This window comes from Rhinolophus ferrumequinum (assembly GCF_004115265.2).
Source record: "Rhinolophus ferrumequinum isolate MPI-CBG mRhiFer1 chromosome 13 unlocalized genomic scaffold, mRhiFer1_v1.p Super_scaffold_3, whole genome shotgun sequence".
In the NCBI taxonomy this organism is placed as follows: domain Eukaryota; kingdom Metazoa; phylum Chordata; class Mammalia; order Chiroptera; family Rhinolophidae; genus Rhinolophus; species Rhinolophus ferrumequinum.
Genome location: NW_022680356.1, coordinates 2,828,784 through 2,853,809, shown reverse-complemented (window position 1 = coordinate 2,853,809; position 25,026 = coordinate 2,828,784). Strand labels below are relative to the sequence as shown.

Genomic DNA, 25,026 nt, shown 5'->3' with positions numbered 1-25,026 from the left:
CTGCTTACGGCACAGCTCCCCACTCTGTGTGTCCACGCGGCCCTTCTGCCAGGCTGTGGTCCAGGCCCTGCGTGGGGTCAGAGCTCAGTCCTGGGCTGCTGCTACGTTACCACAGGCCAACTTTGCCACTGGATTGTAATTGTCTTGAGCATGGGGACAATGTCCTTTCTTTCTTTGTCTCCTCCACAGCACTTAGCACAGGATCCAGTGTTTCTGATAAGAATTCCTATCCTTCCTTGTTTTTCTTTTTCCTAATTACAAAGAAACAATCATTGAGCACCTAAACCTTCTTTTCTGTCCTGTAGGTGACAGCCCCAATACTGTAAGAAGCTCTTCAGAGTAGAATGGGACAGAATCCTACCATCTGAGCATATGGTTATGCCCCAGGTTTTCCTGACGTGTAACCATGACATGCCCCCAAGGAATGTCACTTCCCTTTAGATCTTTGTGCTATGCTCGGCAAGGCCTCCCCAAACACCTGAAACATTATCATTCCATGGGCAGGAGTGGGGAGGCGGTTAGAAAAGCAGCTAGAGGTGGCACTGGTCCCAGGACCATTTAATGAGGCCCTGGGAGATGGCGGTGCAGAACTAAAAGACCCTCAGCAGCCTTGATCCCAGATACCCCCCGACGTCCTGCTGCGGCCTGTATCTGTGGCCCTGTCCCCACCACCCTGGACCAGCTGGGCAGAGACTCTACCGTCGGTCTGAGCACGAAGCTCCTATTCAGACATGAGCATCTGAGAGAGCTGAAAATAACCATCAAAAGGCAGTATTTTCATGAAAAAAATCTTCTATTTTCAGAAAGCAGTGTAACATTTTAAAAATAATAATAATCTATGAGGTGACTAAAATTCCTTGAGATCTAAACTTATAATATGGATCTGGTGAGAGGGACATATTACACTTGGAAAGGGACTAGAAGTACAGGGGTCAGTAGTTTTGCTGTCATAGGAAAATTCCCAGTTCCTTGTGTTAAATTACATATGCAGATGTTTTGCTGCGGACAGGTCACTGCACCCCTGCGGGTTTGACCCGCCCCACCACCTGGACCACCGAGGCGACAGTGAGCTGCCCTCAGTCTCGCTCTGTGAGTCTAACGGGCTTTGTGGGAGGGGCAAGAGGTGCTGACGGATTGATGAGCAATGGCTGACATGGCTGGGGTGGGCCTTCAAGTGAGAGGTACCGCGCTGCCCAGGCCCCGCTCCTGGAATCAGGAGCGGGGCCTGAGCTACTGGGTCTGTTGGTTGTACACGTGAAACCGCGCTCGAGTTACAACTGAGCCTGACTGACTGTCTGCAGGCCATCTCCTCCTCCTCTTCCCCTCTCCCCTCTTCCCCCCTCAGGTATAAAGGTGATGCTCTGGCTGCAGTGGGAGCTCAGCACTCGGACAGCGGCTGCCAGCGGGAGGGTGCATCCTCCCATTGCAGTCCCTGCATTTTGTCTTCTGAAGCGCCTGACACCACAGGCCTTTAAAATAAGTCTGCTGTCTGCTTTCCCCATGAGTTTAGGTCTCAAGCTACCTGCATCAATGCTGAAATTATTTCCTCTTTGTTTTGGCCTGATGCCAGAACAACAAGTCACTATTTCAGTTCAGATTTTTCCAGGGATAAAACAGGAAGAACGAACCAAAGTAAAGATAAGGCCTGCTCTGAGCCTAAGAGATCAAAAGCCTTTTTTTCCTTCCTAAGAGGGCATCCCCAAAACTCCTCACTCTGGGCCCATGGGACTTCTGCATCCTAAGGAGCAGCCCCCATAGAATTAGGACTGTACCCATAAAGACACAGGCCCTGGAAAATACCAGCAGTTAAAGTTCCTCCCCAAGAGAGCAGTAACTGAGCTCCCAACCAGAACAACCCATTCCTACATGAAAGCTTCTGAGAATTGAAAGTTACTATGTCCCATTTACAAATACTCCTGCACCATTCAACCATATGAGGTAAAATGTTATTAATCCCATTTTTACAACTGAAGGAACATAGCTCAGAAAGGTCAGGTAACTTGGCAAAAGTCATACAAGTAATTAGTGCCAAAACTAGTGTTTGAATCCAGGTCTCACTCCAACGTTGATTCACTGTCCAGCAAACAAGAACGAAAAAGAGCAAACAAGAATTCCCAGAGCCGAAAAAGAATCACACAAGAATGAAAGATTGCAACAGCTTGAGTTACCCTTCAGCAAGTATTTACTTCCGTCTCCATCTCAGTGTAAGGGGAGTAGTAGACCTCCCACCCCACTTGGGGTGGGTCTGGGGTTGGACTGGGTCAGATGATTTACTTCGGTCAATGTAATGTCAGTGGATGTGATGTGAGCAGGGGCCTTAAACGTGGCTGCATGGTTTGGCTTGGCTCTTGTGTGCATGGTATTTGCTACAATAAAAATACACCTTGGACAGCACTAGTTACAGGAGAATAAGTCCACCCTAGAGTAATCAAACTGCAGTTGACCTGTAAACCTGTGATAAAGAAATAATGGCTGAAAAATTTCCAAATTTGATGAAAACTATAAACCAACAGGTCCAAAAAGCTCAATGAACCCCAAGTACAAGATACATGTCATTAGGGTTAGAGGGGAACCTCAGTGGCATGTTTTGCTCTTGAAAATAAATAGTGAGAGGCTTCAGAAGGCAAGCAACAGAAGAAATAGGAGGAGGATCCAGGGAGAATGTATGTCAGTCTTTCCTCAACCTTCAGAGGGTCAGTAGCATCTATTAAAGTGGTACCAGGTGAAGAATGAAAGAGGAGGGTAGTGGGAGGGAACAAAGAGAGGTATGACTTTTCCTCCAGGCTCCCGTGGAGAAACCAGACACAGCGCAGGCCAACAGGAGACCCCCCGAGGGCAAGGGGAGTGGAAGAGTATGCCTCCTCCCCTAAACATTCTCAGAAATCCAGAGGATGGTCTCCAGATAGCATGTGACCACAGAATCAAGAGTCAGAGGCGATTTTCTCTTGACCCCTAAGGTGGGCAGGCACCACCATCAGCAGAGCTGACACAGCAGGTGCCGTGAACCTTAGTCCCCTTCCTGTCCTCTAAATACTCTTGACAACCAAAGAAGATTGGCCATGAACTCTTGGGAGGTAATGTAAGAAAAACATAAAATGTAATGCACAAGTCAATGTACCGTCCTAAGCAGCACGTACTGCCCATGTCAAAACACTGAAAATGCTTTCCATCACCTGAGAAGAGTAGTCCTAGAAACACAGGAAAAAATTCAATCTGTGGGAAATTCTACCAAAGAATTAATGTATACATACAAATCCAAAGCAAGGACAGAATACGTAATTGTCCTTGATGGATCTATTTGAGTCTGTGCAATGAAGCAAGAAATAAGACAAAACTACTTTCCGCTTACAACTATGTTTTCCTTTTGGGAGAAGAGGTTAACGTAAGGAATCACTCCAAATATAAGGCCCAACAGTTGGTCATAATTCATACATAAGGAACTTATTTGCAGATACTATTACAATTTATTCATCAAACCCATTACAAGAAATGCAAGTTCCTACAAATATCTATTCACAAACAAGTATCAAACATCAGAATTAAATGAAATCAGAGTTTATAGCACTGCATTTATCTAATTTATACAGTCTGTACTAACTAAGCTGGAGCAGCCCAAAGGACTTTGGGAACTTTAGAGAACAACTATCGCCTTTTAAATCTCCAGGTGATGGTGGGTGCCAATGCAACGCCATTGACAGAGTTGATTTTTATTTTGTTTTGTTTTTTGAAGGGGAACAGGACGTTATTGGGGAACAGTGTGCACTTCCAGGACTTTTTCCAAGTCAAGGTGTTGTCCTTTCACCGTCCGCCACCTGTTTTTAAAGGCTTGAGCACATTGCTAGGACAGCACAGTAAGCGAACCGCTGAGACAGCGCAATCTGTTCCTGTGCTTTCCCACTGTACCACTGGACCTACCCAAATATACACTAATGAACATCATGGAGGGAAGAGTAAAGAAAGAAGGAAAAAGTAGGAGAGTGCATGTGGGGTAAAAAATAAAAATCTTAAAATGTGAATGGGTATTGTGTGGACACGAGTGCACACTGACTAAGGCAGTACAGAGAGCAGGCCTGCACACACTTCCCGAGATGACTCAGTGCACCACCAACAAAAGGAAGGCTCACTTGGGTAATATCCACCATGTTTCACACCTACAGGAAATGTACAGGGCTGATGGAAACGGAGTTACTGTCCAGGGTCCTCCCTGAAAGGAGGGGAGGGCAGTGAAGCAGAGCGGAGGTCCAGGCGCAAGCCCGTCATCTTCAAGAACGTCACACGCGCTCAGACAGTGAGGTTCACAGACTCGTCCCAGAAAAAGTGCCGCACACCTCATTGCTCGGTGTCACTACGGTCGCCGTCGAAGTCCTCCCCTGGGGAAGCTATGCACTGACCCCAGCACCTAGTCCACCCTTCAAAGCAATTTTGGAACTCTTTTTCTGGAATGGCAATCGGAGCTGTGATGTCCTGAATGTCATCCAAATGTCATCCTTTCAATATTTCCTTTATCCTTGGGTAAAGAAAGGAGTCACTGGGTGAGTAGGGAGGGTGTTCCAATACAGCTATTTGTTTACTGGCTACAAACTCCCTCACAGACAGGGCCATGTGAGCTGGTGCATTGTCGTGATGCAAGAGCCAGGAATTATTGGCGAAAAGTTCAGGTTGTCTACCTTTTTTACGCAGTCTTTTCAGCACTTCCAAATAGTAAACTTGGTTAACTGTTTGTCCAGTTGGCACAAATTCATAATGAATAATCCCTCTGATATCAAAAAAGGTTAGCAACATCGTTGCAACAAGTTTGCAAACTTAATTGTCAGACCTCGTATGTCACAAAGGAAGGCAGCGAGAGGAAGGTAAGTGAAGGGTGTGAATACAGCCCTTAGTTACTGAGAAAAACACCCATTTATAGCCTTACATCAAACCATACCTCCAAATAAATCTAGATGGACCAAGATTTGTGTTTTTGTTTTAAATTCGCCCTAAAGAACCAAATGGAAAAGAGACGGGATCATGAAAGTTACAGGATTTACAGACTGGACTTACTGTACAAATTTTAAGGTTGCATATAAAATATAGCAAAAATCAAAAAGAAAACAATGACTCAGATAAATTATCCATAAATAATAGCACCAGCATTAATGTCATTAATACACACAGTTCACACAATATGAGAAACACAAGACCCCAAGAGATAATTGGGCAAAAGACAAACAGGTAATTCACAAAAGGAAGTTAAATACAAAAATGTTCAATTTCACTAATTTTCATTACTAACTGACATTAATTTCTTATCAAAGAAATCTGGATGAGTTCAGTGAAACGGGTTTCCCCGAAACACTTCTGATGTGAGTTACACTGTCTTAAAACATTTTTTTGGAAAGCGATTCAATGAGAGATTACCCCCAAATGTTGAAACACATTGATCCAGTATTTTCACTACTAGAAATCTATCCCCCAAAATCTAAAATACAGGAGGATATATACCACACACATACACATACACACACACACCACACAAAGATAGGTGCTGTATCATTTCTAATAGCAAAAAAATTAGAAAGTACTCAAGCGTCCAACAGGAAATGATTAACAAAAGTATAGCACACTATTTGAATATAAAGTATTACGTATTTTTAAATGTCACTTACAAAAGTTTTCTAGGAACATGTAAAAATACTTGCTGCATGAAAATATTTAATTTTCTATTAAATAGAAAATGCAATATTCAAATCGGTACATAATATGATGTTTATGCTTTAATTTTTCAAAAACAGTATACAATGAGAAGACTGGCAGGAAATACACCACTATGTTCAACACTGAACGTCTTCGGGGAGCAATACTATTTAATTTCCTTTCTTCTCTGTATTTCCCACACTGTCTATACTATGTCAGCAGAATGGGACAGCCAAGTGTACATGACAGCCTGGGCTAAGACCTTCAGACCTCCAGCTCTGCCCTTACCAGCCGTGTAACCTCAGAAAACAACTCCAAGGCTATTTCTCGTGTGAAAAATTGGGACAATAATACCATTCACTTCACACGGTTGTTGTGAAGATTAAATGAGATAACCTAGCAACACACACACACACACACACACACACACACACACACACACCAGGTTTAATCAGCTTAGAAAGAATCCTTTGAAATGACCAAAGTTAAGCATTTAGAGGATTAGCACACTTCTTCACTCTTATTCAATAATTCGAAGTGATATCATGGTTTCTAAGAAATAATTGATGTAATGATGGGAGAAAAAAACAGATGATGATAGTTATTTTTTAATATTTATACTAAATATAGCAAATTATATTCTCTTTTAAAACACCAGAATTTTATACCAACTTATCATAAGTTATTCTGGAATTTGAGAAACTGATGTTAGATGGGCTGTGTTCAGTGATACTCTTTTGATGTAAGTACAGTGAGTAGTAACATAACGCATGACAAGTAAAAGTGAAAGACCCCAGGCAGCCTACACAATCCAGTGTAGGACATCAGGATTGACAGACATCAGGTTTCACATTTGGTCTCAGAGCTCACTTTAATACACCTTTGAACATTTAAGATGTAGTCTTTACTTCCAGGGTAAACACAAGTATATGTCAATATCTTTTCCCTTTTTCCTAGAAATTATGGGGGGAAATGCAAATGAAAAAGAAAACACAAATACCTTCTTCTGTGAAATTAGGAAACAAAGGCAACATCCAGGTAAGCGCTGTTGAGAGCAGGTGAGGCGAGGCAGAAGCTATGCAGAAGAAAGCCTGTGTGTACGGGGCCGGCCCCCAGGAGCTGGGCAGGTGTTAGGAAGTGGGGGACCCACCAAAGTCAAAGGTGAGCCTGGCAGTAGCGCTGCATCCTGTGACATCAGTAACAAGGGCTAGCAGCAGAAATCTGTCTGCTTGGTTTCCAGAGGCAAGAGGAGGCTTCACGCAGCACTGCCCAGAAAAAACTTGTCTGGAGGCAGCAGTCTCTGCAGCAGCAGGGAAGAGAGCCCTGAGCCAGAAGCAGAGCCCTTCCCACCTTGCCTCCCACAGGACCAGCTGCACAGGTCTATTGGGTCTTCTGCTTTAGTGCTGAATAATAAAGAGGAAGCTAGCACACAGCATCCAAACAAACTATTATTAAAAAAAAAAATCGAGGAAAGAGCCGAAACCTATTGAGAGATAATAATACTCACTAAAAATGTTATCAAGGAATACATGAAAATTATGATCCGATATTTCACTGTGAATTAAAAAATATATATAAAGCCATTATCTCCATGAAGGAAGAAAACAAAGCAGAAATTCAGAAACTCAGGAGTGAGATGGCAATACAACAGGAAGAGATGAAATACGAAAAACTCAGGAAAGTAGAAAAAAATCACAGAAGTCAACATAAAATCGGTGGAAACTCGGTGAAGAAAATATACTAGGGAACTCCTGAAAGAATCCAGAGAAGGTGAGCACAAACAGGAATAAAGTGTTTTAGAGTATTAGAGGGAGGAGGGTAGATACAGGAGACAGTCAAAGGAGATGGATCACACTTCACACATAACACATGTCACTGAAGAAAAGCAGCCTGTGCGATGGACGGTCTGTTGAGCCCTCGTTCTGCCACTTACTAGCTCTGAATCAGAACAAGCTTCTTAACTGCCTTCTGTCTTGGTCTCACCACCACTAACAGCCCCCACTCACAGGGCCGTCATGAAGATTAAGTGAGCTGAAATTTGATTAGCGGTTGGTACATACTGGCAACGTGTAAGTGCTTGTTAGATTTTAAAATAATAATAATAAAACAGTGGAACAGGGACAGAAAGTAGATTGGTGGATGCCAGGGGCTCAGGGAGGAAAGAATGGGGAGTTGTTTAATGGATACAGAGTTCCAGTTTTGCAAAATGGAAAGATTTCTAGAGATGGTTGCACAACGACATGAATGTACTTAACACCACTGAACTGTTCACTTCAAAATAGTTAAGATGGTCAATTTTCTGTTATGTGTGTTTTACTACAATTTCTAAAACTATTATTTATCTTGAGTACAGAGTTGTCTTACACTGGTGTAGTGCATGGAGGTGACGGTAAGTTACACGCTGAAAGCCAATTATCTGGAATCTGAAAAGTCAATAATAGGACATTTCTTTAAATTGCCAGGTGAATTGCAGACTCTCTTTTCTCTACAAAAGGAGGCAAATTACCTCCAGAGAGGGCACCCTCCCTCCCCAAACTGGAGAAGGGCCTGAGAAAACTGGACACTGACAAATGCTGGAAACAGATGATGGGAACATGGGCAGAGGGAACAGATTGGGAAAAGACTGAAGAACTGCCTGAGGCCCTGGGAGAGGCTGGAAAGCAGGCATTTTCCAAACCAAAACAGTCAAGGACTTCTGGGCAGTTTTTGAGTAGGAGAGGTTGGTTTTGAAATGTTGGCATTTCTGGGACATCGTGATGGATCGCTATTGAGGGTAAGGGACCCAAAGTCGGAACACTGATCACTGAAATGGTATTACACCGGCAGGCACAATGCTCCAAGCATTTTCCTCTAAGAAAAATGTTTTTATCTGCAATTTAATTCTATGCTCGGCAGGGTTAGGAAGATGGTACTTGCTGAAAACATAAGCTATGCAGCCAGATATGTTTCCCTTTAAAACTAAATTGCCAAGGAACATAGGCCAAAATTAAACCCCCTTTACAGTAATTGGCCGCCTTGGGGAGCTGGTGACATCTCACATTGTTTACCTTGATTGAGTCATTGCCCCCTAGGCTTAATCTTGTAAATTATTTTCAGAAGGCATGCACACATCTTGAATTCAATTTTTTCTTCCATTAGCATCAACCTTGCTTATCAACTGACATTTTTGCAAATTCTTAGAGATGTGCAATTCACCATCAGAACCAAGGTGTTGGTTACGACCTAAGGCAGTGCGCAGAGTGAGCTCCCCTGGGGCCTCTGCCCTGCTCTGCTCTGAGGCACAAGAATCTGAATCCACAGTACCCGCTTCTCTCCACCCGACAGGATTGCCTCCTGCTCAGTCCCAATGCCCTTCCCCGGGGAGCCTCTGCAACACCATTGCCTACACAGAAAACTTGCAAGCAGCTGAATCCTGCAGCTTCTCCCCTGTCCCAAGAGTGGTTCTTGCCTCATACTGAAGCTGGACATCTGTGTGTGGATTACTAAGAAGGAGCAAGAGGGTGGAGGTGGGTGGGCTTCCTCAGACGGCTAACTGGCCTGCTTCCTTTCCTGCTTTTCTCTGCCGGGCTCACAGTGGCTTGGGCACATTGCGATTTCATCAGCCCACAGAAACGCCTATGTCTTGGCTTCCTGAGTAACTGTCTACTACTGTTTTTCCCAGTCACAGCCCTATTTCTCACTGATTTTGTGACTTCATTTTCTGTGCCTGTTGTACTCTCTGATCACATTCCTGAATGAAAAGGGAGGTTCATTCAGCCTCCACAGAGGCCGCCGCGAGAGGCAGGTCAGTCCCGCGTGTGCATCTACAGCACTGCCTCACTGACGGGCTGAGCAGCAGAAAACCCAGAGAACCGCAGGCATCCTCAGCTCAGCGTCCAGCACACCCGGGCAGCACAGTGGCTCTGCCCTAACAAGACCTAAGTCCTGTGCTGACAGGCCGGAGCCACGTGTCCAGAAGCTTCCCAAGTTTGTAAACACACATCGCTTAGGCTACTTCCCTGGGTGATAAACGTATGCCTGGTTGCTAAGCTGACAGATTCACCATCAACATCCATGAACTCTGCCCTTGAAACAACTGGTCCCCACCTAGTGTTTTATATCCTAACGATACGGATCACCTGACGTTATTAAGAAACACGGCACACTGTTTCTTTTTGATCCCAGGTACCTGGAGGGGGTTTTCCTTTCAATTTCCTTGAATTCCAAGTCATTACACTGTCACCATCCCTTTGGGGGAATGCAGGAAATTCCACACACTCTGTTCTCTCTGCAAACGCATGGAACCTGAAACATGAAAAGATTTGCCACGTTAAGCTGGAAGTTCATATGTGCGTGTGTCTGTGCGATCTCCCGACACTGTGAACTGGCTTTTCCGCGGGTGCCAAGCATCCTAGACAATTCACTGCTTTCCCTATACCCTGTCTGTCCCCACAGACTATGACAGGGAGGCGGGAGAGCACAGAGCACTGTGAACGCACTGGGGTTTTTAACTGATGACCCTTCTCTTCACTACAGGGTAATAGCTCAATGGTACTTCTTGACCCTGACAAGCCTGTACTTGCCCTTTGTGCTCAGGCTTCAATCGTGGCAGAGCAGTGCGGATGAGCAGAGTCTGATGAGGCCCCATAGTGCCATAGCCCTGCGGTCAGTGTGACAGCAGGCAACAACAGGCGCCGTCGCTCACCTGCTGAGGGCTGACAGGCTGAGGTCAACTTGAACTCGGCAAACACACCCTTCCCCAGGACCTACGTGTGGCACTGATGGAAAGAATTCTTATATGGACAGGTCTGTAGGGCCTGACTCCGCCAAGTGTGACCCCAGCAGCAGCAGCAGCACCTGGAACAGGTTAGGTGTACATTCCATACCCACCTGGACGCTGAGCCTAATCCGCACCTGAATGAGCTGCTTAGGGGCTTGTGTGCACCTTGAAGCTCAAGCAGTGATGGTGTACATAGGCGACTGCCACCCGCGATCACTCTGTAGTCCCACCAGGCAGTGCCAGGCCGAGCACAGGTCTGCACCAGAGCTGCTCACAAGAGGCTAACACACCTGGTGGTCAGCCTCAGACCACATCAGAGCACCATGCAAATAGCTCCACAAACGGTACACCCAAAAGGTGGTCTTGGCAGGCACAGAGCCCCGCTGTGGCAAATCCCCCTTCACGGAGTAAGTTCCGCACAACAGCTTGTCTGCTATAGTCACAGGCAGCCTGTGGGTCAATCCCACTCATGACATGCCAACAGCAACCAAGGTTCAACTACGACAGGTGGGCACACACAACCCACACAAGGGATATCCACAGAGTAGCCAAATCAGTTTCCCAGGGAGACTGTGCCACTGGGACCTCAGGAGACCTACTATACAAGGAGAATCTGCCAAGACTGGAAAACACAGCAGATCAACCAAATACAGAGTAACAAACACAGGGAGGCAGCCAAAATGAGGAGACAGAGGCATACGTCCCACATAAAAAGAACAGGGCAAAACTCCAGAAAAAGAACTAAATGAAATGGAGGCAAGCAGTCTACCAGATCCAGAGTTGAAAACCATGGTTATAAGGATGCTCAAGGAGCTTAGGATCCCAGTGAGAACGTCATCCAAGAGAGAACAAACATAAAAAAGGACATAGAAACCATAAAAAAGAACCAGTCAGAAATGAAAAATACAATAAGTGAAATGAAGAATACACTAGAAGGACTCAACAGCAGATTAGATGAAGCAGAGGATCAAATTAGCAATCTGGAAGAAAAGGTAGTGGAAAACATCCAATCAGAACAGCAAAAAGAATAAAAAACAATGAGGAGAGTTTAAGAGGCCTCTGGGAAACATCAAGCATACCAACATTCGAATCATAAGGAGAAAAGAGAGAGCAAGGAATTAAAAACCTATCTGAAAAAACAATGACTGAAAATTTCCCTACCCTGGCTAAGGAAATAGACATTCAAGTCCATGAAGCACAGAGAGTCCCAAACAAGATGATTCCAAAGAGGCCCACACCAGGACATATTATAATTAAAATGCCAAAGGTTAAACACAAAGCAGTAAGACAAGCATGTCCACTTTCACCACTTCGATTCGCACATACTGGAAGTCCTTGCCACAGCAGTCACGGAAGAAGAATAAATAAAAGGCATCCAAATTGGGAAGGAAGAAGTAAAACTGTCATTATTTGAAGATGACATGATACTGTATATAGAGAACCCTAAAGATTCTACCAAAAGACGTTTAGAACAATGAATTCATAAAGTACCAGGATACAAAATTAATATTCAGAATCATCATCAGTTGCATTTTTACACACCAATAAACTATCTGAAAGAGAATTTAAGAAAACAATCCCATTTACAATTTCATCAAAAAAATGAAATACCTAGGAATATATTTAACCAATTTGGTAAAAGACCTGTACTAGGAAAATTATAAGACACCGAAGAAAGAAATTGAAACATATACCATGCTTATGGATAAGAAAAATTAATATCATTAAAATGTCCACACTACCAAAAGTAATCTATACATTCAATGCAATCCCTATCAAAATACCAGTGGCATTTTTCACAGCACTAGAACAAATAATCCTAGAATTTATATGGAACCACAAAAGACCCTGAATAGCCAGAGCAATCTTGAGAAAGAAGAACAAAGGGGGTGGTATCACACCCTGATATCTGATATCAAACTATACTGCAAGGCTATAGTCATCAAAACAGCATGGTAATGGCATAAAAACAGACACACAGGTCAATGGAACAGAATAGAGAGCCCAGAAATAAACCCATGGCTAATTAATCTATGACAAAGGAGGCAAGAACATACAATGGGATAAAAACAGTCTCTTCAATAAATGGTGCTGGGAAAACTGGACAGATACATGCAAAAAAAAAATGAAACTGGACCTCTTTCTTACACCACATACAAGAATGCACTCAAAATGTATTAAAGACTTAAATTTAAGACCCAAAACCATAAAACTCCTAGAAAAAAACATAGGCAATAAATTCTTTAACATCACTCTTAGTAATTTTTCTTTCTTGATATATCTCCTTGGGCAAGGGAAACAAAAGAAAAAAATAAACAATGGGATTACATCAAACTAAAAAGTTTTTGCACAGCGGAGGAAACCATGAACAAAACAAAAAGACAACCAACCAAATGGGAGAAGATATCTGCCAATGATACATCTGATAAGGGGTTAGTTAATACCCAAAATATATAAAGAACTCATACAACTTAACACCTAAAAAAAAACCCAAACAATCCAATTACAAAATAGACAGAGAACCTGAACAGAAATTTCTCCAAAGAGGACATACAGATGGCCAACAGACATATGAAAAGATGCTCAACATCACTAATCATCAGAGAAATGAAAACTGAAACCACAGCGAGCTATCACTTCACTCCTGTCAGAATGGCTGTGATCAAAAAATCAACAAATAACAAGTGTTGGAGAGGATTTGGAGAAAAAGGAACCCCTAGTGCACTATTGCTGGGATCGTAAATTGGTGGTCACTATTAAAAACAGTATAGAGGGTCCTCAAAAAATTAAAAATAGAGTTACCTTATGACCCAGCAATTCCACTCTGGATATTTATTTGAAGAAATCCAAAATACTAATTCAAAAAGATATATGCAGCCCTATTTTCATTGCAGCATTTACAATAGCCAAGCTATGGAAGCAACCTAAGTGTCCATCAATAGATGAATGGATAAAAAAGAGATGGTACATATAGACAATGGATTATTACTTGGCCATAAAAAAAGAATGAAATATTACCATTTGCAACTACATGGATGGACCTAGAGGGTATTACGCTAAGTGAAATAAGTCAGACGGAGAAAGACAAATACCATATGATCTCACTTATATGTGGAATCTAAACAACAAAATAAACAAACAAACAAAACAGAAACAAACTCTTAGAGAACATTTTGAGGGTTGCCAGCTGAGAGGGGGCCGGGCAGATGGGTGAAAAAGGTGAAAGGATTAAGAAGTACAAATTGGCAGTTACAAAATAGTCACAGGGATGTAAAGAACAGCATAGGGAATATAGTCAATAGTATTTTGGTAACTATGTATGGTGCCAGTTAGGTACTAGACTTATCAGGGGATCACCTCATAAGGTATATAAATGTCTAACCACTATGCTGCATACCTGAAACTAATATAATATTGTAGGTCAACTGTACTTGAAAAAGAAAAAACAAAAACAGAAGAAGTAGGGCACGGGGCAACAGGCTAAGGCACACCCTGAAGCCAATTATCTGAAATCCAGGTCAGTAATCACTGGAAATTTCCTTCAGGTTGCAGAGGAAACCTCTGAGTAACTTCCTGCAGCCCCTCTAGAGTGGCGTGTCGCCCCTCACCCAGCCCAGAGAGAATCCTGAAGCACAGGTGAGGAGGGACAGATGGATGGACCAATGGCAAGAGAGGTGTGGGGCCTCACCTGGGCCATGGAAAGCCTCAGTCCTGTCTATTTCTCAAGGGTTTCAGGTGAGACAAGGATGATGGCTTCATGGCAGTGAACAAGCCAGCCTTGTCCAACGGCCCCCGAGAGGCCGACAGACTCAGTCTGGCTGAGCCTGCCTCCCGCTGGGACCTCCTGCTTCCTTTCAGGGCAGAGGGGAGATGCTGAGGTTTGTCCTGGCAGGCCCCACAGCCCAGGTGCCGAGGCCTGTGCTGCCCGGTGTACCCTGATGGGTTTTCCAGGTTAGAAAAGAGAACGAGGCGGACGTCTACTCCAGCTAATACAGTGTCACTTGTGCAGGAAGCAAATCGCCATTAAGATTGGCTCTTTGGAGAGCCCACAGAGCACAGCACTGTGCCTGAGGGCTGGTGGCTCTGCCCAGACACAGCCTCGCTCGGGCACAGGGGGACCCAGAGTCCAGCCTCCCTGCAAGCCGAGCACTTCAGATGGATAATAACTGCACTTGAGCTGGGCCTCAAGCTGAAGGTGCAGGGGACCTCCCGGGAACCACAGGGGACCCAGGGCAGACACAAGCACTAGTGGTTGTGGGTAGGACTGCTTTCAAGGGCCAGAGCAGGGACAGGAGGGCCGGCCACCCCTTGTCCTCTTCTCCAAGACCCACACTCCGCAGTGCATAGCCTACAAGTCAGGAGTTGAACTGCAGGAGTGTGAACTACTCAAAGTCACAGCGAACTCTCCCTGGCCTCTCGCCTGCCCAGAGGAAAGGCCCACAAGAGTTGAGCAGAGGACAAATGAGGCGGCCCTGCCAGTTGCCTTTTTCTCTCTCCACTAGCAACAGTGGGGCAGTGAGGTCTCTTCTGTAGTTAGGGGGCTCGGGAACCCAGAATGGAAGCCAATAATCTGGTGTTAGACTTCAAAGTGCTCAAGGAGAAACCAGAGCAGTGGTTCTCAGAATCACCAGGGTCCTGTTACAAACTCTCGTCCCTGGCTCTCCCTGGATCCAGACCGTCAGACGGTGGCTATGGCCAAGACACGTGCATTTTAGTAGAGCTCTCTCCGGAGTTCTTATGCAGAGGGAAGTGCTAAAATGCACACTCCCAGGATCTCCATAGTATGTGGGATCAGCCTCTGAGTGATTAACAAGCTCCCCACACAAATCTGATGAGCAGTTCAGTTTGAGAACAAATGCTGAAGGACAACCATTGCATTCGTCTCGGATGGGCCAACTCAGGAAAGGACCCAGGCACTCTCCTTGGAATCACGCAAGCAATGGTGTTTCTCTACAAGGGAGCTAAACTGTTTCTTTCTCTCTCATTCTCTCTCTCTCTCTCTCTCTCTCTCTCTTTCTCTCTCTGGCAGCAGGGTGTTTTAAAATGTAGATTTCATTATTACTCAGATATGATGAGGCCAACAGATCAGTTCAACTGCCACTGAAAAGACAATTTGCTACTCACACTCCCTGCTATGGACTGAGTTGTGTCGACCCCCAAAGCAACTGTGTTTGGAGACGGGGCCTACAATTCAGGTTAAACGAGGTTCTAAGCGTAGGGTCCTGATCCTATAGGATTAGTGTCCTTTGAAAAGGACACACCAGAAAACTTACGCATGCTTGACCCCACTCCCTTCTCCCTCTCTTTCTCTCCCATAAAAGGACACAGCACGAAGACAGGTGTCTGCATGTTAGGAAGCAATTTCCCACCAGAAACTGATTCAGCAGGCACCCTCACCTTGGAGCTCCAGCCTCCAAAACGGAGAGAAATAAAGTCTGTTGTTTTAGCTCCCATCTATGGTGCTTTGTTATGGCAGCCAGAACTGACAAACACAGTGCCCAAGAAGAGGGCACACCACCCACGCAGGGCAGGGTGAGGAAACACCAGGGCAAACATGGGCAAGCGTCTGTATTGTGGATTCCGCAGGAAGGGATGGATAAGGCAGAGTCAGTGGGCTCAGCACTGGCTAGTTTTAATCACTTCAGCAAGTTCTGGGGTACTGGGGCTGGCCCAAGTTGTCTGGTACCTGGCCAGGGTGGTTAAGGAAGAGTGGTCCTGAGGGTGAGCTCCGAGGCTCTGGATTAGTCAGCCTGCACACAGAAGGTGCACTCCTGGGTTACCCATTCACGACCTCTAGGAATTGGCTGTGCCTAGGAGGGGCAGTCTATGCAGCGTCAGCAAGGTTCCAAGATGTGTAAGCATCCCAATTATACAGAAAATGAAAAGGCAAGATGAATATAGGGCCCAGAAGGAAAGGTGCATGGAGACTAAAGACTGCTGGGAAGACGGGAAGGCCACACGGGACTCCAAGGAACCCGAGGCCCCCACGGGCCTGCGGAAGCAGGGAGCTCATCCTCAGGTATATTGCCGCCTACCTGCTGTGGGTCTTGGCACTCAGCTCCTTTAAGAAAGCTATCGTGCCTTCTCCTCTGGCATTGAAGGATACAGTGCAGACAGGACATGGTGTCTCCAAAGCCCTGTGGAGGAGAAGCTGCTTGCATCCGTCAGGGATGTCCCCCACCGCAAAGTAGTAAATGGATTCAATCTGCAAAACAGCAATACCACTGGTTTATCTCCTGACATGCCCAAGCCTTGTCCTGGACTCAGGGGCAATATACTTCCCATAAACCTCCTTTGCAAAAAGGACAGGAAGAACAGCAGCACTGCTCAATGTTTTGTGAGGACGTCTGGGGCCAAAGTCAGGAAGGGAGATATTCCAGGCCTGGTGCCAAGAAGGTCTGTGGGCTGTGGATACAGACTTAGGTGTCGCATGGGACAGATGTGGTTGGTACACTTGAGGAAGGGCTTTATCATGCAGGGTTTCTGGTCCCGCTCCCCGCATCAGAACGCAGGATAAGGTGAGGCCAAAAAGGAACACTCACAGAGCCATAGATAGGGGAGTCATACCACTATGTTCTCGCTGGCGTCTGGTTGAGACACAAAAGCAAACATCCGCCAGTACCCCAATGCACCCCATTGCTGCACCCATCCTCCTGCACCCCAGTCTCGCTGGCGGCTGGACGAGACACAAGAAGTAGGATCAACACGATCCACAACCCACAATCAGCTTGCTAACCACACTTGCTAGCCGCAATCCACCGTCCGCTTCTCTGCCAACCAACCAACCAACCAACCAACCAACCAACCAACAACCCCCCTAACGTAGCCACAGCAGTTATACTAGTGGCTAATGGCTGACTGGTAACAGGGTAACAGCTGATGGCCACCCAGCCACAGCAGATGGCCATCTGATAACCAAGCCAGCACCTTTCCACGTGAGGCCAAGAGCCTGGAAACTGCTCTCTGCGACTCTGCCCCACAGACTTCCTCCAAGCCCGTGAGTCCATCACACAGGCCAGGAGTAGCTGTCTGCAACACAGCATGAACAAGTGTCGGCACAGCCACTGCGGGCTGTTTATTAGCCATTGCCCATGGCGATGCCAGCTCCTCCATCCTCAGTCTGAAGCGGAATGGGGCAGGCGGGCGCATTCCAGCTAGTTCATCCTCTGGTCCCCACCCACAAGGAAGCAAATGCCTGGGGAGGCGAGGCTGTCCTGACTCCACACAGCAGGTCAGGTGGCCAGGCCCACCCACAGGGCCCTGCTCTCCGTACCATGGCAGGCCATGAGACAAATGGGAGAGTGACCCAGCCCGTGTAGGGTGACAGACACATACGACGTGCACACGCATGTACGTGCACGCACGCACCCCAGGGATGTGGGAGGTGTATACCTCACCAATGAAAGGCAATCCCAAAGGGACCCCTGCTTCATTCAGAGACGATGTCCACAACCCCCGCCCCGCCCTTGGGACAATGGCCCTAACCCAGTCTCACGCACACCACCCCTGCTGTTTCCCTAGGACTTGCCTTCCATGGTGTGAGCCCTAACCTCGGGCAAATGTTTTAATGGCGATAAGAGAGAGAATGCATTTTACCTCATGACTGGGTCTAAACACAGTGGCTTACACTGACCTAAATCTCAGAAGGTGAAAACCCAGGGAGGGCCAGGACTACCCATCCACAGGGACTGTCTCCACAGAGACCTGGGGAGGAGACCCAGATGTGCTGTCCCTTTAGGACTGACTCACCGGCCTCTCCGCTGTAATCACAGACCTGTTAGCAGAGGGTAGGCCATGACCTCCCCTCAACTTCAAATCTGGGACTTAAACCTAGGCACAGACAGAGGCTCCCCAGCTGGAGGGACGCCTGAGAGCGGCATGGGGCAGACCATGTGCTCCTGGAGGCAGGTGGGGGCAGGGCGGTAGGGGCGCAGGCTGGTGTCAGGAGAAGGCCCAAGTGGGAGCGGAGCCTGGCCTACTGCAACAGCAGCCCTCCTCCGACTGGGCACAGCAGAGCCCCCACTCCCACCCTACCCCTGCTCTTTCTTTCAGGCCTTTCAGCACCTGCTCCCTGATTTTCAAAAGGACCTAATGGGAGGTAAAGACTGAGGAATGCTGTACACTCTCTCTACTAGTCACCCAAGTGGCAGAAGAAAATAATTGAAAGAGGCAGTGTTCTCCAGGCTCCTTATTAGACTGCTAGCACTGTTCTTCCAGCAAATGCATGAACCCCAGCTTCCTCCTGGTGTACACATCACCTGTGTCAGGTGCATTAAATGCGCTCCACTGAGCTGCATTGTTCTAGTTAGTGTCCCATGTGTGTTGGTGCCCAAGTGCAAAGAGGATGGGTTCACCCTCCCATAAGGATCTAAAATCACACATGGCCTGAGAAAGGGGAAAGACAGACACGGGCTGGGGGCAGGTACTAGGGTTCGTGAGCTCAGCGGGAGGTGAGTGAGGACAAACCCCTCCAGGTGGTCTGTCTCTGGCCCCGGACACCCGGGCCTTCATTGCATGGCATGTAAACTCAGCTTCTTTGCTCTGGCAATAACCCAAGTCTGAAACCCTTGTGCAGAAATGTTTTTCCGTTGACATTTCATCAAACTAAAAATGCTGTGGCCAGCAGTAAGCCAGCATTCCCTTCCTTTACTCAGGCTCTAGGGTTATTCACGAAGTTCATTACTCAGCTTCTTGACTGTCTAGCACGCCAGGCCACCCACCGATACCCATGCTACAGATTTCTAGGGACATGCTTTCCATCGAGACCACTTACCCCACCCCCACTTTCCTCCTGCACACTGCTGCTCTGCCTCTCCTTTCTGCTCACATAGAGACACTGAGAAACCTATCTATCTCCCACCCCACCCCCCAAACAATTTGGGAGAATGCCTTTTAAAATTAAATGGCTTTGGAATCATCTGCTATGAATTCTTGTTCTCACACCCAGTTTACAGATGAAGAAACTGAGGCCTGGACAGATTAATCGACTTAGCCTTGCAGCTAGTCCAGGCTACCTGACCCCGTGAGCTTCTGCCTTTGCTGTCAACCACTGAATTCTGTCACCTCATCACGGCAACGCTGGTCACCTATTAGAGGTAAACGTGAATTCCCAGAACTGTGAAAGCAAGACAGTGCGACACCAAGGTGGTCAGAGGTGGCCAGAGACAGTCACTGACCTCACTTTCTTAGCTCCCACACCATCCGACACTCCGACCGATATCAACGTCACTGATCAAAATCTGTTCCAGGACGGCATCTGGTTCAGGGGCTTACCGCCTGCAAATCTGCACCCCTAAGCTGCAGCTCTGAGCTTCCGGGCAACGGCCAGTCTGGAGGGGCAGCGGCAGCAGCCAGGACCGGGCGGCTTCCTCACAGCACTTCCCTAAATGCTGACTTGCACTGAATTTGGTAACACAAGACTTGTAAAATATCTGGATCCTATTCGACTAATTTACTGTGAGTCACAAACTCTCGCCGCTTTATACCACATAAAGCATGGCAGAGCCTCTGTTTTCACTTGAAATGTCTTGTGCTGTCAGGGCCATTTGTGCAGCAGCTTTCCACAGTAATGGCACTCTGCCCAGCCAAGGTGGCCTTGACGTCTTCCCAGCCCCAGGTTTGGAGGCAAAGAAGAGTCAGACTTGGAGAGGATGCTTCCTCCCTGCTGCCCTCTGCTCTAGGCTGCTAGAAGCCCCAAGGCCTCTGGGTCTGAATATCTCCACTCTGCAAGGAAGCAAAAATGAAAGTCAACCAGAACAGCAGCAAGAGATCTAGCAAAATTCTGTCTCGTTCGTCATACAGCTTTGACTTTTCCAACAGTTGTAACCTTGAATGTACTTCCCAGACATCGCTGTGCCTGTGGCAGCCCTCTCCCAGCTCAGCGATTTTGATTTTCTGGTTCTCCATGGCAGTGGCTGCCCCCACAGTATGAATCTAGCTCACTTCTCAGACCCATCTAGCACCCTTGACCACCACCAACTTCCTGGCCTCCCAAGCTTCAGGGTCCCTGTGCCTACCCACCGTCCCCACGAGAGTCACGTGAGACTCAACAGATTTACCCGCCCAGTCCCATGTAGACCACTTCCCTTCAATTCAAAAACTCAAATCTGCTCCACGACTTTGGGATGAGACTATCTGAGACCACAGCTAGTTCCCAACCTCAAGAATATCCACATCATTTCTTTTCCAGTGCTTCAGTATTCAGCACAGACGTATCGACCCCACAGCATGCACTGCCACTGCAAGGGACACAGAGGTGAAAAGACCTAATGGCTGTCAACCACTGCAAGGAAGTGAATGAAACGCCAGCCTCGTGATGGATATGGCCCAGCCTTCAGCTTCCTGTCCCGTGGGGAAGGCTCCTTAAGGAATCCTGTGGGTCTGTCTCTAATTCACCCACTTAGTCTCCCGGTAGAAAAGGTAAACAAATCGGTGCCTGCCAGGTGGGAAGAAGAGAGGCTGAGAAAACACAGAGAGGGATGCAGGTGCCCTCTGGGCGGGGGGCCTTCTGCTGAGAGCAGAGCAGAGGCCCTCAGTTAGTCTTCTCAGGCAGCTGGGAACCAGGGCCACTGGTCATGAGCCTCCTCATCCCTAAAGAGGAAGGAGGAGCACCTCCCAGAGGCACATCCTGGATCAGTGGGCCTCATGACACAACACCCTCTCCTCAGAAAGACCAGGGAAGACACCAGCTTTCCAGAGATGTGTCCTGGGACCATAGGATATTACAGAGCAGAACCCCTGTCCTGGATGGCACACCTGGGCTCTGAGGACGATGCCAGCCCCCAAAACTGCTGAACATTTCCTCAGTACCCCTGCATGCAGGGTCCCACTCCCCACACAAAAACACAGGGCATGGTGAGGCCAAAAAGGAAAACCAATGGAGCCATAGATAGGGGAGTCATACCACTGTATTCTCACTGACAGCTGGGTTGGAGGCACAGGAAGCAGGCTCCACAGTACGCCGTCTGCTTCTCTGACAACCAACCAACATAGCCACGGCAGTTCTATCAGTGGCTAATGGCTAACCGGTAACAGCTGATGGCCAACTAGTCACAGCTGATAGCCACCTACTACGCAAGCCAGCACCTTTCCACGTGAGGCCGAGAGCCTGGAAACTGCTCTCTGGGACTCTGTCCCCACAACCCCACAGGCTGCCCATCCCAGGAACCAGGTTCTTTTTCAGTGCTCTTCATGTGCCATGACTAGAGCTGGGATTTAAGCAGACCCCACTGTGGGGCCAGAGTCCCAGAGAGCAGTTTCCAGGCTCTCAGCCTCACGTGGAAAGGTGCTGGCTCAGTTATTAAATAGCCATCAGCTGTAATCAGATGGCCATCTGCTGTGGCTGAGTGGCCATCAGCTGTTTCCGGTTAGCCATTAGCTACTAATATAACTGTCGTGGCTACGCTAGGGAGTTGGTTGGTTGGCAGAGAAGTGGATGGCAGATTGCGGCTAGTAAGTGTGGTTAGCAAGCGGATTGTAGATTGCGGATCGTGTTGCTCCTGCTTCCTGTGTCTCGCCCGGCCGCCAGCGAGATGGGGTACAGGAAGACCTCTCATTGGGGTAGTGGCGGATGTTTGTTTTTGTGTCTCGGCCAGCCACCATTGAGAATATGGTGGTATGACTCCCCTATCTATGGCTCCGTTGGTGTTCCTTTTTGGCTCGCCACATCCTGCAGTTATGCGGGAAGTGGGACCAGAGTCCCTGCATGACCCTCAGCCTTTGCCCAGCTCCCCCGGACTCAGGCTCACGCTCAGACACCCATCCCTGTTCAATTTTCCTGGCCCATCTGTGTTTACAAAATCAGGTGCTGGAGGAGCATCCTCCTTTACCATTGCCAAGCACATAAGTCCGCCCTCCCTTCTCATATGGACAGAATACAAAAAACCCACTCTCCATGTTAGAGTTGGACACAAGACAATACCCGCTTTCTTGGTTCCTCTCAGGACTCACTCCTGGGAGATGCTAACCCATAACAGGTTATCATCAACGGGAAAGTCTGGGTATTTGGCTTTACTGTTCACGGTTCTTAAGCCTTGGGTCTTTTCTATTTATAGCAAATGGCAGCTACATGGATCAATCTGAAACTCAGTGGGGTGCACATGAGGGGCTCAGAGCAGAGGAGTAGGCCCTCTGGGAACCCAATCTCCTTCCACCCCACCTCCCACACACACACACTTTGTTAACTCCTCACAAATATCAGATGATATTTTTATACATGAAGCAGTTGCATTTACCAGAATTTTCCTTGGGACCACACCTAGACATAAGCTCTAGGTGGAGGGACACAGTGGTCTAAATATGTTTTGCATTTGTCATACTCCATAGTCTCAAGAGTTTTCAGGTGGCATTTGATAATCAGTGTCTGTAAGCTTATTTCTGGGTTCTTACTCTTCTATAGGATTTTCCTGGAACTCACTAAAATGTCCATATTTCCTGGGCTGGGGATGAAACCCAGAGAAAGGAGAGGCACAGCCAGAGGGAAGTAAAATAGAAAATTAAGGTCACCGGGAAGTCTTGCAGTCCTGTCAGGTGTCCAGCGTCAGCTGTGACAAGGGTAGCCAGGTAACAGAGAAAGAAAGAGAACACCATGTATGACACACACATACACACACACAAGAGCCTGTGAAATGTTCTATATCTTGAATGCTAATTATGGTATCCAGACACTTGAAATTTTACAGGTGTTAAGACAAATTTGAAGACCCAAAGAACATACCATGTTTCCTCAAAAATAAGACCTAACAGGAAAATCAGCCCTAACTGGAAAATAAGCCCTAGCATGATTTTTCGGGATGACATCCCCTGAACATAAGCCCTAATGTGTCTTTTGAAGCACAATTTAATATAAGATCCGGTCTTATTTTCAGGGAAACACGATAAGTAGCTTGTATTTTGTTATTCTTTAAAGAGAAGAAACATTTGTTCCTCTGGTTTCATGAGGATAAACAATGGGTTTCCAATTTCAAACCATCATCGTCAATAAACAGCCTGGTGACCACTGGGGTTGTCTTTTCAGGTGCCAGCACACGGCCTCTTTACCCAAGAAAGGACTTCTTAATGCAGAAGAGTAAAGCTTGAAATCCCCAGAACCCTCAGGCTTCCAGGGTGGAGGAAACAATTATTAATTCACATTAATTAATTAGTAAGTATTATTAAGTAGCTGTATCCCAAAGGAAAGCAGACCTACCTCCACCCAGGGAGCGGAGGTGGCCAAGGGACCCACCTGCCCAGAGGACTTCCTCTCTGGCTTGCCACTACCCTTAACAGCCCCACCAGTAGAGTCACAAAAACACACACCCTTGTGGCTTAAAGAGACATTAATACCACCATTCAATCACTTCTTCCAGATAATTCTTTATTTCCAAAAGGTCCCTATCAAAGTGCCCATGTGAACACACCAGCATTTGAAAATGGATGACACATCGGCAGATATATCTCACCTTGGAAAGTTCATGATAGACCCAGGTGTGATGAAAACGGAGAGGGAAAGCTACAGAACATGGACATTGGGGAAGACCTGTTTCCTCATGCTCGGGATTCTGGGGGGAGCCTTCCAACCTGTGCTCCCCAGAAGGGATGGACTGACTTATCTAACTTTCAGGAGAGAAGAGGTGGAACTGAAGTGTTGGACGTGCACAGCTGTGGCCTAAACACTTCCCTTGGTGCTCAATGGACATGGCAGCACATGTCAAACCTGCAATTTTGATCCCCTCCTGGGGCCTCTCACCTATATGTCACTTGGTTCCAAATTCAGAGGTGAATAGGATTCAGACTTACGGGCTCTTCGATGCCAATGACACAGCCCCTGTGGGAGGCCACAGGGAAGGGACCAAGATCGGCTGCAGGGCAGTATGAAAATATTGATGTAAAGAAATAAACTTGAGGCCACCTTGGTGACCTGGGCCAGCCCTGGATACACACTCACGGTTTTGTCTTTCCCAGCTTCCAGCAGAGCGTCCAGGCGACCAGCCTGACTCAGCGCCTGACCAACTGTCAGTGTCTCAACCCAACTGATGGCAGCAGCTATGGACTGTTGTGTCACAGGAGCAGCATTTTCCTGCCATTTCACAGGCTCTTGGGACGCCCTGCAAAGAACCACACGGGGCCGTCACCAGGCAGTGGTCACCACAGCTGTCAGTCCTCAGCTCCGCAGCTGTGGACAACATGCCCCTCACGGTCACCGTGTGAAAAGAAAGAAAAAGCAGCTTCCAGCCCTCTCTCTGAAAATGACCAATAAAACAAGGAAGCCATCTAAGACAAGCTGCCAAAGCACCATGACCTTCCATCAGCTGAAAGGACTCAGAAAAACGTTTACAGGGAATCAAGAATCTCAAGCATTAACAAATACATTAAAATTACTGGGGCAGCTGGATGGTTAGAGCACGAGCTCTGAACAACAGGGTTGCCGGTATGATTCCCACGTGCGCCAGTGAGCTGCGCCCTCCACAACCAGATTGAAGACAATGAGCTGCCGCTGAGCTGCCAGAGGGGCGGCCGAATGGCTCAGCTGGGGAGAGCACGAGCTCTCAACAACAAGGTTGCCGGTTCAATTCCCTTATGGGATGGTGGGCTGCACCCCATGCAATTAAAGACTG

General features: G+C 47.0%; 1 protein-coding gene across 1 annotated transcript in view; it reads right to left on the bottom strand.

The window, feature by feature from the left end:
* VWA3B (von Willebrand factor A domain containing 3B) overlaps positions 1–25,026 on the bottom strand; it is a 149,644-nt gene that overhangs the window by 103,843 nt on the left and 20,775 nt on the right. The window contains exons 4-6 of the mRNA XM_033100927.1: positions 24,357–24,516; positions 16,468–16,637; positions 9,842–9,957 (exon numbers count right to left, since the gene is read on the bottom strand). Coding sequence (XP_032956818.1) covers positions 9,842–9,957; positions 16,468–16,637; positions 24,357–24,516 — 446 coding nt within the window. The remainder of the gene's footprint in view (positions 1–9,841; positions 9,958–16,467; positions 16,638–24,356; positions 24,517–25,026) is intronic.